Below are 15,157 nucleotides of genomic sequence, written 5' to 3'. Positions count from 1 at the left end.
GATCAGAGGAGTACAAAATGATCAGAGGAGTACAAAATGATCAGAGGTGTAGATAGAGTGGACAGCCAGAGACTTTTTCCTAGGGTGGAGGTAGCTATTACGAGGGGGCATAGTTTTAAAGTGAGATATAGGGGATTCGTCAGAGGTAGGTTCTTTACTCGGAGAGTGGTCGGGGCGTGGAGTGCATTGCTGGAGAGGGTAGTGGAGTCGGCCTCATTCGGGGCATTTAAGCGGCTACTAGATAGGCATATGGATGATAGTATAAGGTAAGGGTGGAGGTTAGACAGACCTTAGGATTAGGGTAGAAGTTCGGCACAACATCGTGGGCCGAAGGGCCTGTACTGTGCTATACTGTTCTACGTACTGATTATGTTAAAAACCAAGGTTACAAAGTACTATTACTAGATACAGCAAAATTCATAAATCTTCGCGATATATTTCCAAATCAAGATGGTGAATGGCTTGGAGGGGAACTTGGAGGTGGTGGTGTTTCTATATATCTACTGGCCTTCTAAATCGAAGTGGTCATGGGTTTGGACGCTGTTGCCCAAGGACTATGGCAAATTTCTGCAGTGTTTCTTGGATTCAGTACACATCACTGCTACTGAGTATCGGTGATAGAAAGAGTGGACGTTAGACCAATCAAGCAAGTGTCTTTGTTCTGGATGAAGCTTCTTGAGTATTTTTGGAGCTGCATCTATCCAGGCATGTGGGGAGTATTCAATCACACTGACTTGTACCTTATAGATGATGGGCAGGCACTGGGGAGTCAGGAGGGGAGTTATTCACTGCAGTATTCCTAGCTTCTGAACTGCTCTTGTAGCCACTATAAAATGTACCTTCACAAAATGATCTGGCGATATTCCATAAAATTGTAAAAGAAATTCAAGAATTCCCATCGAAATAGGCAAGCTAAGGGCTCATGGAATTGCAGGTAACACAGGGGCATGTATAAAGAAGTGGTTAATGAATAGAAAACAATGTGGGCATAAGTTATGCACGCTCAAGTTGGTAGGTTGTATATAACAGATTGGCACATGCATCATGGCACCCCAACAATTTATGATGTACATTAATGACTCAGATAACAAGAGGGGTCAGAAGCTAATTTTACTAACGATACAAACCTAGATGAAAAGGTCACAACCTGCACGAGATATAGACTGGTGAAATGAGTGGACAACAACAGCAAAGATGGCGTGTAATGTAGGAAAAATGTGAAGTTACTTGGTTTGGTGTTAAGAACAGTAAAGCAGAATATTCTTACAAAATGTGAAATTTCTGAATATTCGTGTTCAAACGGCAAGGAACTGTATGCAGGTACAGCACATAATTAGGAAGACAAACAGCATGTTTGCCTTTATTGCAAGGGAATTGAAGTACAGGAATAAAGAAGTTGTCCTACAATTGCCCACAGCTTTGGCAAGATCAAATTTTGAATACTATGCAGGTTTGGCTTCCATATTTATGGAAGCATATTCTTGCATTGGAGGCCGTACAGTGAAGGTTCAATAAACTAATCCCTGGGATAAATGGGCTGTCCTATGGTGACAGGCTGAGTATATATTCTGAACTTTAGAAGAATGACAGATCAGCACATTGAAACATAGAAGTTACTGAAGGGGCTTGATAGAGTAGATGCAGAGAGATCACTTCCCAATCATGAAATCTAAAATACAGAGCTTAGCCTCCAGTTAGAGGCTGATCATTTAGTATCAAAATGAGAATGAGATACTTCAGTCAAAGAGCTATGAATGTCTATTCAGAGGGTTGTGGATGCTGCATCTTTGAATATATTTAAGGCTGGGTAGTCAGATTTTTGGTCTCTAAGGGAATCAAAGGATATTTGGAGCTGGCAGGTAAAGCAAGTCGAAGCCCAAGTCAAGTCAGGATTAGGTTGAATTGTGGAGCAGGCCAAACAGGCTATGTTGTCTACTCCTACACCTATTTCTTATGTTGTTGTGAACTCGTCCAATGGTCAGAATTTCATTCCAACTCAAAAGCAGAGAGACAGTAGTCAAGAGTACACCCAAAAAAAAATGGGTGCGATTTAATCAAGGTAAACAATACCTTTCAGAAGCAGAAGACTTGAGGTCTGTCAGCAAATTCCAATACTGAGTTTTTAACCAGAGCAGTGCTATTGACTTTTTTTTTGAAAAATGTCAGGGTACTTTCATCCCAAGATCAAAAGTTTGCAGCGGGCACTTTACCAAAATGCTTTACAAAACTACCCTACAAGAAATGCGAGAGTACATGTACCACTGAATAGAAGTTTTTAAAATAGTTGTACCCATAGCTTTTGTGATGTCAAGGTAAAAGTAGTATGATGTTACAGAAGAATCCAAAGCATTTATTACAACCGATCTCGGATCAGACCTACGAATGCTTACTTTGTCATCTTCTGCTGGAAGATCTTCTCCATCTTGCACACCTGGAATGACTGTACATTTAAGATAACATTTGATCTCCAGTGACATTGCTCACTGGGTCAAAGGACACAAGATAGATTACAGCCACATCATCTAGTGGTGACAGCTTGCAACTACAACATCCAAAAGGATCTGTCTGGAATTCCCTTAATAACTGATTATACAAATATTTTTAATGTGAACACAAAAAATGTGGCCAAAAATCTTAACTGTGAAAATTGTGAAAGAAAATTGAGTACAAGATGATTATTCTAATGTTATTTACAGATTAACTGTATTACCAGTCATATGAACTTTGATACAGATGCAGTGAGTAAAAAGAAATCCTATCCTCAACTTAAATCTCCAAAACCATACAGAATTTGTGGTGCAATACAGGCAAAAACAGCATTGGAAAACAATCCAGCAAAAAAAAAAAAGTAAACATTGAGGAAAAATTCTCAACATTGAGAATTTGTCAAATTGAGAAATAGTAGAATCATTCAACTTCAAACAAAAACCAAGCAGAAATCTTCCAACTGGGAGAAAAGCAAAAAAAATTCCGCTGGAGCGCCGATGGAGAGTCATCCAGACTGAAAACGTTAGCTTGCTGTCTCTCCACAGATGCTGCCTGGCCCGCTGTGATTTTCAGCATCATTTGTTTTCAAAAAAAAAATTCCGATGACCACATGGCTGGAAAAAATTTGAGTATCACTGTTTTTATGAAGTTATGAAACTGGTGAAGATCAAATCACTTCAAAAAGGAGTTAATCTCCTTGGCATCATCCTAGGTGATTTCCAGGGGACAATGCACCTATTCTAAGTGCATTGAAGACAAATGTAGAGGATCGCAATTCAATACAGAGAAACTTTAAGATTAAACAAAGAATAATCCACAGGAAACTCAATAGTGCACAAGGTGATGTCTTTACAGACTTCACAAAGAAAGAAACAAAACTGATGCATTCGTGCATGCAGCAGCTGGTTGAAGCATAGCTCAAGAACCCACCTGCTGGATAAAATGTTCGTATGACTATCTTGGTGAGATGTTTTGGTTTCCACGTGACAATTATCTTTTAGTTCACTGGTTGATGTGTAATTTTTTTTTGCATTTGAAGTGTCAGTACTTTCGACATTACTATAGTCTTGCTTTTTTAGGTGCAGCAAATGTTGTCTTCCTGAATCTGTCATCAGCACATCTCTGAGTACAATTCTGGCTTCCCTGGCAAAGTGCAACACAAACACAAATGTTTACAGAGGAATTAGAGAAAGTAAGTACTACCAAAAAAAAAGTATTTGGAGAAATTTATGATCTTGTCTATCAAAAACAGAGGAGTCACTATTTTACAAAATGTTCAATATTATTAGGTGACGTTCAGCAAAACGATGTACTATGGAACATCTATTGTGGTTTTGCAACATATGAGCCCCCTGCTGTCAAACTTCCTCCCTCTACTGAAGGGAGGTTGAGTTGAATTTCAAAAACATCAGTTCAAAACTCATTTAAAGAAAAAAAAAAAGTGTTTACAAAAAAAACTGAACTTGCGGCTTGCACATTCAGGCCACAAACCTTTGCCGAAATGTTAAAAGGTGGTCCATCAACGTCAACAACATTTAAAGCACATTACTTGCCTGCAATTGGATCGATTACTTTAGCCTCATCCAGATTAAAAGTTGGATACACTCTGTAAATGCCATCAGAAGCATCCAACAATATCTACTCTTGACATGGATTTCACTGCCTCAAAATACTTCTGGTCCTTTCTCATTTACTCAGAGTAACTGGCTCCAATTGAATGCTAGCTTTTGGAAACAATCTTGGCAAGTAAAGCGAACATAACAGAGCAAAGCCTTCTGATTATGACTGGTAGGCTACAGAGCTTATGAAAGCGAATAAAAGGATAGAAATGACATTAGTTCTAAAAGGACAGTCAAGGCAAATGAAAAGATAAATTAATGACATGTAAAAAGCTAAAATAAAATAATAAAGGAGGGCTGAGAGAGTATTATACAACAAGAAATTAGAGGATTACCTCAGTGGACAAGGGCTAGTATTTAGCAACAAAACACAGAGTCAATATTACCATTAACTTCCCGAATAGGCATCAAGCAAATGATCAAATTGAGATCAACTATAATTCAGATAATAAACATATTTTTGGCAGCAAACAGCATAGGAAAAATAGAAAAGTGATACCTTCCAACCATTTCATGGTGAAATTATTTTCTACTAGCATTTAAGCAGACCGATTGAAACAATATTTGACACTATCAATTCAACTTTATAAAACAAATAATAAGTAAATGCTTACAAAACAAAGGGATATGCACTGAATTCAGGACAAACATTTATAAAAAAGGAATATCGATCATATTCTTACTTCAGTTGAACATCATCTCCTTGAAAGTTGTGCTTTGAACCGCATTTCCTCCGTTGACTATAAGCAATCGAGTCTCGATTTCTTGTCTTATTGAAAGTATTATAAGAGAATGGCCAGCGCTTCTGAAAACAGACACAAAATCTAAATGTTTTAAACAAAGTTAAACTGTTATAACAGAAAAACTAGTAACATATATACCCAGGATATTTATTGAAGAGAAGCAATGTTATGTACAGTACCTACTTTCTCTTTCTCCCAGAGAGATGTTAGTACATGGAATTCTGTTCCCTGGGAGTGGTAGACTGCAGGTCATTGAATTTACTCAAGGCAGAGTTTGATAGACAAGGTAGTCAAGGGTTAGAAGAGGCCAAACAGCAAAGTGGGAATGATGTTTACAAATTTTGGATGTTGGCTCAAAAGGACCAAATGGCCTACTGCTGCTCAAAAGTCATTCAGCAGTGAATCTCCTGAATTTTACTTCCGGAACAAAGGCCCAGGTTTCAGTTCATCTTTGTAATCCGGAAGCAGAGGCGGACTGTGTTCTGTGAAGTTCTTTAAATTAAGTAGTGAAACAAGATATAGTCTGATGATTCTGAAGAGTCTGATGATTGTTTAAGAGCACAAGAAAATATAAAGCTAATATAAAGCAAAAATACTACGCACAATAAATTACAATATATTATACTGGTTAGAATTCTTATACACAAGTATTACTCCCACAGACAATGTCTAAAATATTTTTATTCCCCTTTCAACAATACATATTGAGAAACTAATCTGCATTCTAACTGTCTGAAGCCAACACTATTCCCACAGAAATGAGTTACTGTTTCAGGTCTGTGATCTTTCATGATAAAGTCTAATTCACATCTGAAATGATAACCGCGTTTCTGTCTCAAAATACTTCGACCACACCTCCGTATTTCCAGTATATTCTACTCTAATGTCAGATATCCAGCATCTGGAGCATTTTGCTTTTGCATTACCGCCTCCCTAAAAACATGCTTGCTACTAGAAAGCATAACCTGCATGATCGCTGGCCATAAAAGAAATATCAACTTTTGAAAAAGGACTGAAAGCAGCTTCAGGGAAACAAGCATATTGGCACTTATGTCAGCTAAAATGCAACACAAAGAAATGTATCAACACGCTTTAGAAGAAATAATATAAAGACAAGCCATGCGCACAAAATGGTAAACTGTTGACGGAGCGGGAGGGCGGCGGGGGGGGGTAACAAGGTCAGGGTAAGTTACAAATTTTACTACAGAGAAGGAAGCCATTTGATCCATCATGTTTGCGTTGGCTCAAAAAAAAAAAAAAAAAAAACTATATATCCAAACTGCACTTTCTAGCTTTTGGTCCACAGCTCTATAGATTGCAACACTTCAGGTATTTATTCAAATATCTTTTAAGTGTGCTGAGTTTCTGTTTCTGATATCTCCTCAAGTAACGATTTTCAGACCGCCAGCAACACTGACCACCCATCAGAAAATCTGTGTTTCAACTATTGTGTACCATCATAACACCACGCTTAAATGTTATGGAAGTCTCATGGATGCACTAAATTATGCAGCGAACTATGTAAGTAAGCAAGGCTCAAGTTTATTTCTTATATTTTTATGCCAACTTAGTCGGTATCGGCCACGTGATAATGACATAGTGCAGTTGTCCTCAGTCTCGCCGTAGGGAAGAAAAGGGCAGTGGAAGGATAGAAAAATGAAAGCTTCCCTCTCGTAATCACAATGCAATGATTTCAGCTGCAAAACATGTACATGATTATCAAGTTAAAAAACAAGATTGGGTTAATGGCCGTTGGGCTGCTCAAAGGCTCATAAGCAATAGCATAGATACTATATATGGTCACAAAGGATATGACAGCATTGTAGCTACGCTCCTGATTTAGCAACCAATATCCTGGGAGATTATAAATTCAAATTAAATAAATCTGGATTAAGTGCACTGTTATCAGTAATTGTGAGCATGTAACTATCAGGTTGTCAACAAAAACTAATAGCTGTATTAATAACCTTAGGAAAATAAACTATTCATCTTTGGTCTACACAAGTAATTCAAGATCAACAATAACTTGTTGATTTTTACCTCTGAAATGACACCCAGTTGTCACCACCAACTTCAAGAGCATTTACAGTGCACAACAAAATGCTGGCTATGCCAATGTCAGCCATGAAAGAACAAATAAAGCATGAAGATCAGAAACTTAGACAAAGCATATAAATTGAAAAGTCTTTCCAAAATAGGAGTGAAGAAAATTTTTTAAAAAGGTGGAAAAAGAATCCGTTTATGAAATCCTACTTCAACTCACATGCGATGGTTTCAAATTTTCAATTCTTGAATCAGTAAGTCGGGATAGAGGAGACTGAGTCTCCACATTGTCCATCTCAGTGACCTTTTTCTTCTTTGGAATTTTAAATTTGTCCCCAGGCTAGAAACAGAAGAAGATCATTCAAATGTTTAAGTAAAACTTTCAAAAAGAATTAGAATGCCAAGACTCTTCACTAAATTAGTTCAAACTTCAATGTAAAAAAATCCATTATTAATTTGGAATTTAAGAAGCATAGCCATTCCAAATGTCAGTAAAAAAAAAACTACATTCTTTGCAATTCTGTGTAGTTAAGAAATAAAATCATGTAACAGAACAATCTAGATGTGCACATTTAAGGGGTTTGAGTGGGCACCCACACAGGCCAATATTTTACAACATAACAGGCTGGATTCATGAAGCAGTGGAAGTTACCAGCAACCGGAATATAAATTTGACCTTTTATGGTCAGAGTGATGCTCCCTAAAAGTATTAAATTTAGTATACCATTAAAAAACCCAATTACTCTTCATTTGGCAATGTAATTTTGTCAAAGGTTTTTACAGTGAGATATGAATAGTACAATAGAGGTTCTCATCAGTTCAATTAATTCTAATCAAATGATACTGAGGGAACTTCAATGATACATCCTCTAGATTAGCATAGGACTACTGCCAAGCAACTTCTGGATATCTAACTACAGAAAATGCCACTCTGAGATTGACAATAACGATGGCAAATGTTAAAAACATTGCTGCCATAATCATCATAAAATGTGTATATATTAAAGCAATATGTCATTGTATGAGAAATAAATAACCTCAACTATAACAGCCACGAATCAGGCCAGAGAGGGTCACCTCTGCAATTTTAAACTTTGGATCACACTTTACGAAGTAGTTTTCATGAGCGTGTTTACAGGTCTTCACCAAGTAGAAAGTTTGAATTTTACTACATAATTGTAAAAATATAGAACTAAGTTGAGAGAAGAAACAATGGTGACAACATAGCCCATCATCCTATTCCAGGGAGCTGAGAATCAAATCAATATATAGGAGATTCCAACCAGTTTTCCATCGCAACGGGACCAAAAGAAGAATCTATAAAAAGATGGGTAGTGGTGGTAATGGGGTGATCATAGTGGTTGCTATGTCTAACGAGCTTTACAGAAGTGATGTCATTTATTTTGTTTGAGTATGGGAGATACTGACAAAGCAGTTTTATTGCCTATCCAGTTGTCTCTACAGTTAACTATGCAGCTGTGTTTTTACAACAATCCAAAAGCTTTCGTGATCCTTATTTCTACCGATGTTAGCCCCCAACAATCAAATACAATTTCTGAGCTTCAATGACAAGATTTGAACTTGAGTTCAGAGTTACTAGACTTATGGCAAGATTAATAGGTTACTGCTTGCTTTCTCAATATATTGCCTATAATTCTAAAGAAAACCTACTTGATGTGAGTTAACACAACTCAGAACAAAAGCAAAATAATATGAAACATGGGGTAACATGGTCAGAGCTAATGGATGACAAAGAAAAAGAAATGACTAAAGGAAGATTCATTTTTATCTCCTGGCTCTTTACAGAATAGAAAGATAAAGCACTTATGGAGGAATCCTAAACAAAAATCACAAACACTTAAAATTCAACTGCTGTTAAAAAGAACTGCCTACTTTAAAAATAAAATTCAAAGGGGGATATATACTTTAGAAATTGGGAGAAGCAAAAAGAAAAAAATAGCATCGACTTGAATTCCTTAGTTCCTTGACATAAGCACAACAACAAACCGCTTGCATTTATACAGCAGCTTTAACTTGGGTGAAGTGCCACAAGCTACCTCACAGGAGAAAATTAACAAGTCACCAAGCCACATAAGATAAATTAACACACGGCCGAAAACATGCAGGTTTTAGGCAGCAACTCAAAGGGAGGCGGGGACAGTGAGGCAGGGATGCCAAGGGTGGAAATTCCTGAGTCTAGGGCAGTGCTTCACAAACCCTTTCCCACTGAGAGCCACTTCAAGGCTTGAAAATTATTGCAACCCCTTGGTGAGAAGTGGAGAACAGGAGATTTGAGAGCGAAGAGGAGAGTCAACCATTGCCACCTTGATACTCACAACTTTACCTGTGGTCCCAAACCAATTTTAGGGAGCCTGGCTTAGGGTCTAGGCAGATGACAACTGTCAGAGCGGAGGAATTCTTAACAGGATGTGCAAGAGACCAGATGTCTTGGACTGCAGAGAGCACTGAAGGTTGTAGAGATGGAGCCTCAACTTGCAAAGTATCAGAATGTCCCATAAAAACTCTAACATAATAAAGAATATTCGAGAAAAGCAATGAAGGAGGAGCCTGCAAAGCAAGATGACAATGACAGTCTAATTGCAGACTATGTATAAAGTATCGTGTTGACTGAACAGCAAAAAAAAAAAAAAAAAATTGTTGCCAAGAGCACCTGTTGTTACAAGACAATGCAATGTTCAGGATAGGATAGCAGCCCCACAAAGAAATTAAAACTGCAGTCAGTGTTGAAAAAAGGTCAATATTCTCTCATTGATTTCCAAGTGAATTCCTAAGTGATTTCTCCAAAGCGAAGGGGACTAATGCTCAAGAAAATAGGATGCAAGAGATGATATCAGGTTCAAACTGTTGGAGAGTAATCACCAACGAATCAACATATGTAACACATGTCATGTCTACATTTAATTTGGAAATGGCCAGAATGCTGAATAAATCAGAGCAATTAACCAAGCCTCACATTCTAATTCTCTAGAATTTAGAAGGTAAGGGTGACCTCAAAGACTTCAAAATATTAACAGGAGAAGATGGAGTAAATAAAGATAAACTATTTCTACTGGTTGGGGATTCTATAACTACGGGACATATAGTGTGAAAATTAAGGCCTAACCGTTCAAGAGAGCTGTTAGGAAGCACTTCTGCACACAAAGGGCCTTAGGGGTTTAGAACTCTCTTCCACAAATGGCAGTAGATGCAGGATCATTTGTTCATTTTAAATTTGAGATAGATGATTTTTTTTCTTAAGCAAAAGGTATTAGGTGGTACGAGCCAAAGAGGTGAGTAAACATGAAGTTCGGACAGCAATCAGCCACAACTTCATGAAAGGTAGAACAGACTGGAGGGGCTGAATGGCCTACTGCTGCTTCTATGTGCACATATTCACAATATTGAAAAAATACAGAAAGAATAGCTTATTCAATATCCATAGTCATGTGGGAATACAATCTTTCCATGGCTGCACAAGCTTGATACAGGTATCTAGGGAATCTATTAATTGTCAGGATCCTAAATCCTCTCTTCTTTGAAAATGTTTAGCCTATTTCTTTCAAACTGCAGGACATAATTGCTCACAATCTCCAAACTGTAATCAACAAAATTTTTTTTTTTTTTTTTGAAGAACAAAAAATAGTTCCTCTAAAAACGGTATTCCAAGACAGGTGACAGAGTGCAACAGCAAGACAGCATTAGATAACTAACCAAAAAGATGAATAGCATGTCTACATGAGTGATTAATAAAGTTTAGTTAAAAAATATCTAAATACGTTGGACATGCTGAAAACCGAAAACAGCCTGTCCATGAAAACAGATCTCGAAGAAACACTAGAAGACATGTTTCTTCTAAATGGAGAACCGTATTAATATTATTACTGTTTACCTCAATTCACATCCATGAGCTGAAGCACCAAATCTGTGAAAGAAGACCTGCACCTTGTTGCAAATCTTTGCTAAATCAAGGAAGTAAAGCAGCTGCCTCACAGCTCCACTTTTGGCTTAACCAGTGTCAGACAGTCACAATCATACAGGACAGAAACAGACCCTTCAGTCTAACCGGCCAACCATAATTCCAAACTAAACTAGTCCCACCTGCCCGCACTTAGCCCATATTCCTCTGAACAGTTCTTATTTGTATACTTATTCAAATGTCTTTTAAACATAATTGTACCTGCGTCACAAATGGCAGCTTATGATCCTATAGATATGGTCGCTGGTGAAATGGAAAGGGAGAACTTGGTGACCCTATCGGTGTTGTGAAAAGGGGAAGGAAGGGGTGGGGGCAGAAATGGCCAAGGGTTCTATCAATCACAGTGACTGGGAAGCTTTGGTTGAGGAAAAAAAAGTGCACATTCTGGAGGCCAACTTGAAGATAATGGGATCGTCAGAACAGATGTGACGAAGACAGAGCAACTGGAAGAATGGCCTGGAGTCCTTACTAGAAGCAGATGAGAGTTTATAGTCAAGGTAACTATGGGATTCCACAGGCTTGTAACAGATATTGGTGGTTCGTCTATCTCCAGAAATGGAATCAGACATGTCAACAATTTTAGTTGTATGCTTTCAAAAGGTTTTTTTATTAAAACTAATTGAACAAACAAAATATTCAGTGGTTCAAAAAAATACTGATTGCAGATTACCAAACTGTAAATTTACAGTACACAATAATACAAGTAGATTTTAATGTCATTCAGATACAGGTCACTGAAAATAACCATAAAAAAAACTTGTTTCTTCAACTTTTAACTGGAGATTTTTCATGTAAATCCGTTAAAGAGTCCTTTCTTTATCAATCCAGTCTTTTATCCCCTCACTTCTTTCTCTCTGCACCGATTTGACAGTGAATTAACCCTCTCTAATTTACATTTCCTTCTTGGTCCTTGCACTGTTAGTTTCACAACTCTTTAATCCGATTGGCTAAGCCAATATCAGAATTGCTTACTCTGTTCATTCAGGTCACAAAGGCCCCGATTCTATCACTTTGTCATCATCAATTCATACTTAAAGCAAATGTGCCACACAAAAAATAAATAATCTGAACCTGGAAGGGCAAGCCTAACTAAGGAACCTACTCCATCAAATTAGGGACCAGTCATAACAATGAGGGTATTATTGAGGGTGGTAATCAGAAATTGAGACAACTAAAGAAACAGGGTAAAGTTTCTATAGCGTATAGTACAGACAATTCATTCAAAATTAAAGTTCTAACAGATCCTCTGATGGGACAGCTACAAACAGCTAATTTTTTTTTTAGAAAAAGAAAGATTTTAAAAAATGAAGTTTGCTTCAGAACTTGAGAAGAGAACTGTTTTGAAAAGACACTGGTTTTCAACCTCTGGGTACAGATGCAATGGTCCCACTTCTAGCAGCACAATCAATCAGGGAGCTGATAATGCAATGACGTAAGAGACACAACCAAAATGTAAGAGTGATCTATATAGGCTTCAGTAAGGCTTTCGACAAGGTTCTGCATGGTAAACTGGTTAGCAAGGTTAGATCACATGGAATACAGGAAGAGCTAGCCATTTGGAATCAGAACTGGCTTGAAGATAGGAGACAGAGGATGCTTTTCAGACTAGAGGCCTGTGACCAGCAGTGTTCCACATCGGCCAGTGCTGATCTGGATGTGAACATAAGAGGTATGATTAGGAAGTTTGCAGATGACACCAAGATTATTGGTGTAGTGGACAGCCAAGTAAGTTACAACTGGACCTTGATCAGATAGGCTGGTGAGCTGAGGAGTGGCAAATGGACTTTAATTTAGATAAATGGGAGGTGCTGCATTTTGGAAAGGCAAATCAGGGCAGAACTTATACACTTAATGGTAAGGTCCTGGGGAATGTTCCTGAACAAACAGACCTTGGAGTGCTAGTTCATAGTTCCCTGAAAGTAGAGTCACGGATAGACAGGATAGTGAAGAAGGCATTTAGTATGCTTGCCTTTAATTGGTCAGTGCATTGACTATAGGCGTTGGAGGTCATGTTGCGGCTGTACAGGACATTGGTTAGGCCACTTGTGTAATACTGCACTCAATTCTGGTCTCCCTGCTGTATGAAGGATGTTGTGAAACTTGAAAAAGGGTTCAGAAAAGATTTACAAGGATGCTGCCACAGTTGGAGGGTTTGAGCTAAAGGGAGAGGCTGAATAGGGGCTATTTTCCCTACAGCCTTAGAGGCAGAGGGGAGGACCATTATCCAAATTAAACTAGTCCCACCTGCTTGCACTTGGCCCATTTACCTCTGAACATTTCTTATTCATGTATTTATCCAAATATCTTTTAAACATAACTGTACCTGCATCCACTATTTCCTCTGGAAGTTCATTCCACATGGTGTCAGAAATGGTGCCTTATAATCCCATAGATATGGAGGCTGGTGGAGTGGAAAGGTGAGAACTTGGGGATCCTATCATTGTTGTGGAAGGGGGAGGGAAGGTAAGTTTTCAAAACGATGAGGGGCATAGAATAGGAAGCAGTTAGAGGGATATGGGCCAAATGTGGGCAAATGGGACTAGACAAATTTAGGATTTCTGGTTGGCATTGACAACTCAATGAGAAATGGGACTTTAAAAAGGGGGTGAGGGACACACATTAATTGTGAAAAAACTCTGAAAAAGGGAAACAGAGTATTTCCCGTAATTGAAAATGCTTTTAAAAATATAGAATTATTTGTGAAAAAGTTAATATACACAGTGATCAGCCAAAAAGTCTTAAATCTTTAAAGCAATGCCTGATGTCTTTATATCCAAAATTAAAACAGCTCAACTCTAAGAACCTTCTTGAAGTGCTGCAAACAGACCCAACTAGCAAAAGCTCACTCGATCAGTCTGGCAATGTGGCCAATTTTAATGATCAGGGCTGGCTTCCAACAAAATGCTTTTCTTTTAATAAAAACTGGCACAAAAGATCACAAACTCAATTCATGCTGGAAGTACCTTGTGCTCAAACTTCAATATTTTACATTAGTTTTGCCAATTATAGACAAAGTATACTTGGAACAAAGTGTAACCTGGTGGCATTACTTTTTCCAATTGGTGATTGCATCAGAAATGATGCAGACACAATGCAATTTATATTTATCTACACAGTCCTCTAAATTGAATATTAGATAAAACACAATTACAGTAAACAATTGACATCTTAACAGCACGGAAAGAGTAGTCTATAATCATTAATTGCCTTCCCTAGGAAACCATGGCAGAATAAACTATAAAAGCAAAAGAAAGTTTCATAGTGAAGTCTAAGTTACAGAACCAACAATGAAATACCTTTAATGTCCCTGGTCCATCCTGGCCAGCTGGTTGAGTTGCTCCCCTACGTCTATCCATTTGGGCAGCAGTAGGATCACTATGTACAAGAATACAATTTACACAATTGTTTGAATGCTGAACAAAAAGGTTACAAGCATTTTTGTCAGTATTTGTAAATTGAAATACACAGAATATATTAATGGTCTGCTATTTTGTAACAGTGAAGGCCTTAAAATGTCATGTCTCAAAAGAATGCCCAATATGAAATTAACCTTCAGATAAATAAAGAATTATTTAGCACAATGAACAGGTGTTGATCAAATCATATTACCGCTATTCAATTACATATTTAACCAGGTTGGTGATTTTTCCCAGAAGGTACCTGGCAAAGTATAGCATACATTAAATACCTGAAGAAAGAGTATGTTAGCCAACCAAGTGGTCAATACCAGCAAAAAAACATAATTGAAGATTTTAACAGAAAGTGAGAATTTGACATGTACCTCATAATATTCATGAATAATGAGACATTCATGAAGTAATTAAAATTGGTTTGAATAACTGAATTATTTTTTAAAATTATGAAGTATATAGGAAAAGAGACCTTATGCTGTGGAATACATTGCAGCAGACAGCTCGGTAGAAACAGATTCGATTCAAAGGAAATTGGATAATAATTGCCTGAGAAAATTTATGCGGGGTTAGGAGGAAAAGCTAAGGGAATGTGGCTAGTTGAACAGCTCTTTTTATGAGCCAGATGGATACAAAAGGCCAAATGTCCTCCCTTCTGTGTTATAACCATTCTATGGTTCTAGCTTTAGGAGACATTTCTAAATTAACCTGTTCAGAGAGGTTATTACACGACTCTGAAGAAGGTGGGATTTGAACCTGGGCCTCCTAGTTAAGAGGTAGAGACACTACCACTGCCCAACAAGAGCCTATGATTCTAGTTTTATTGCAAAATTCTACATTGGGTTTAATATCTATGTGATCAAATAGACTGTGGAAGGA

General features: G+C 37.6%; 1 protein-coding gene across 4 annotated transcripts in view; it reads right to left on the bottom strand.

Moving 5' to 3' along the window:
- Window positions 1–3,069: 3,069 nt before the first annotated feature.
- The window catches only part of LOC109928028, a 27,409-nt gene continuing 15,321 nt past the window's right edge, over window positions 3,070–15,157 (bottom strand). The window contains exons 2-5 of one of the 4 annotated variants that reach the window (XM_048602987.1): window positions 14,165–14,243; window positions 7,113–7,232; window positions 4,790–4,911; window positions 3,070–3,630 (exon numbers count right to left, since the gene is read on the bottom strand). In XM_048602987.1, coding sequence (XP_048458944.1) covers window positions 3,264–3,630; window positions 4,790–4,911; window positions 7,113–7,232; window positions 14,165–14,243 — 688 coding nt within the window. In that variant the 3' untranslated portion in view covers window positions 3,070–3,263. The remainder of the gene's footprint in view (window positions 3,631–4,789; window positions 4,912–7,112; window positions 7,233–14,164; window positions 14,244–15,157) is intronic. The other 3 variants (XM_048602992.1, XM_048602991.1, XM_048602990.1) reach the window with 3 other exon arrangements.

The sequence above is a fragment of the Rhincodon typus genome, chromosome 11 (assembly GCF_021869965.1).
Source record: "Rhincodon typus isolate 14 chromosome 11, sRhiTyp1.1, whole genome shotgun sequence".
Classification (NCBI taxonomy): Eukaryota; Metazoa; Chordata; class Chondrichthyes; order Orectolobiformes; family Rhincodontidae; genus Rhincodon; species Rhincodon typus.
This window is presented reverse-complemented; position numbering and strand designations above follow the sequence as displayed.